General features: G+C 34.7%; 1 protein-coding gene across 1 annotated transcript in view; it reads left to right on the top strand.

Annotated features, from left to right (window-relative positions):
• The window catches only part of APPL1 (adaptor protein, phosphotyrosine interacting with PH domain and leucine zipper 1), a 49,630-nt gene that overhangs the window by 37,206 nt on the left and 10,910 nt on the right, over positions 1–1,514 (top strand). Inside the window, exons 17-18 of the mRNA XM_017527472.2 lie at positions 692–866; positions 962–998. Of these exons, the coding sequence (XP_017382961.1) occupies positions 692–866; positions 962–998 (212 nt within the window). The remainder of the gene's footprint in view (positions 1–691; positions 867–961; positions 999–1,514) is intronic.

The following is a 1,514-nucleotide window of genomic DNA, read 5'->3' as shown; positions in this document are numbered from 1 at the left end:
GTCTCACTCTGTGGCCAGGCTGGAGTACAGTGTTGCAATCTCAGCTCACTGCAGCCGCCGCCTCCCAGGTTCAAGCTATTCTCCTGCCTCAGCCTCCCAAGTAGCTGGGACTACAGGCACATGCCACCACGCCCGGCTAATTTTTATATTTTTAGTAGAGATGGGGTTTCATCATGGTGGCCAGGATGGTCTCAATCTCTTGACCTTGTAATCTGTCCACCTCGGCCCCCAAAATGCTGGGATTACAGGCATGAGCCACCATGCCTGGCCTATTTATTTTAATTCTAAATTTACAGAAAAGCTCTAAGAACCATCAGTTGTTGATTTTTCTTATTTTTTTTTTTTTTGTTTTTTTTGAGACAGGGTCTCCCTTTGTTGCCCAGGCTGATCTTGAACTCATGGGCTCAAGGGATCCTCCTGCCTTAGCCTCCCAAAGTGCTAGAATTACAGGCATGAACCACCATGCCTGGCCTGCGAACCACCAATTGTTGAAGCATTACTTTTAGCTATTTGAATTTGAAACCCTAATTTTCCTATAACTTATAATACTATAGTTAGGAGTTATTTTGAAATGTCTCCCTTAGGTTGTTGAATTTTTCACTAGAAAATCTAAAAGGAGGCAGTGTATTTTATTCTTTTGGAAAAGAAATATGGTGTTTAAAAATATGTAATACACCTTATTCTGTTATAGATTCTATTCTTCACCAGTTATTTATTGTCCGATTCCTTGGTTCAATGGAGGTGAAATCAGATGACCATCCGGATGTTGTTTATGAAACCATGCGCCAAATCTTAGCTGCCCGAGCCATCCATAACATCTTTCGTATGACAGAATCACATTTATTAGTCACTTGTGACTGTTTAAAGTAAGTAAAACCCTCCCTTAAAAAACTGTAGGAAAAACATTTACATAATTTCAGCCTAATTAAAATGTTTTCCAATTTTTAAATTACTATTTTAGGTTAATTGATCCACAGACACAAGTTACAAGGCTCACGGTGAGTTTCACGTGATTTAAGCTTTGTTTTAGGTCCCATTATATGTATATACACATCTTACAACTTGGTAATAATCCTGATCCTGTATATTCAAGCATGATAGTATCAGCTATGATTGGTCTTTGGCTGTTGTAGTTAAGTCTAAGGCCATCTCCAAAAAGTTGTCATTGAACATTTTATGTAACTTAAAAGAATTAACACAATTTGGTGTGATACTTAGTGTTTATCCCTTAGTTAGGAAGCATATATCATACATCAAAGAAATTAACAGTAGGAATGAGAAGGTGCACATAAGTGAGTTTATTTCATAGTTATTTATGTTCTATTTAATAATTTCTATTTGTCATTTCTATTTAATAAATGATTAAATAGAAACAGTTATAAATATTAAATGATTAAATAGAAACACATTGTTATTTAACATATATGTGTTTATTTAATAAATGATTAAATGTTAAATAACTGTGTTTCTATTTAATCATTTATTAAAAAGACCACTTTTTTTTTTTTTTTTTT

The sequence above is a fragment of the Cebus imitator genome, unplaced genomic scaffold (assembly GCF_001604975.1).
Source record: "Cebus imitator isolate Cc_AM_T3 unplaced genomic scaffold, Cebus_imitator-1.0 Scaffold48, whole genome shotgun sequence".
NCBI lineage: Eukaryota > Metazoa > Chordata > Mammalia > Primates > Cebidae > Cebus > Cebus imitator.
Note: the sequence above shows the minus strand (reverse complement) of the source record. Positions and strands in the feature narration are given on the sequence as shown.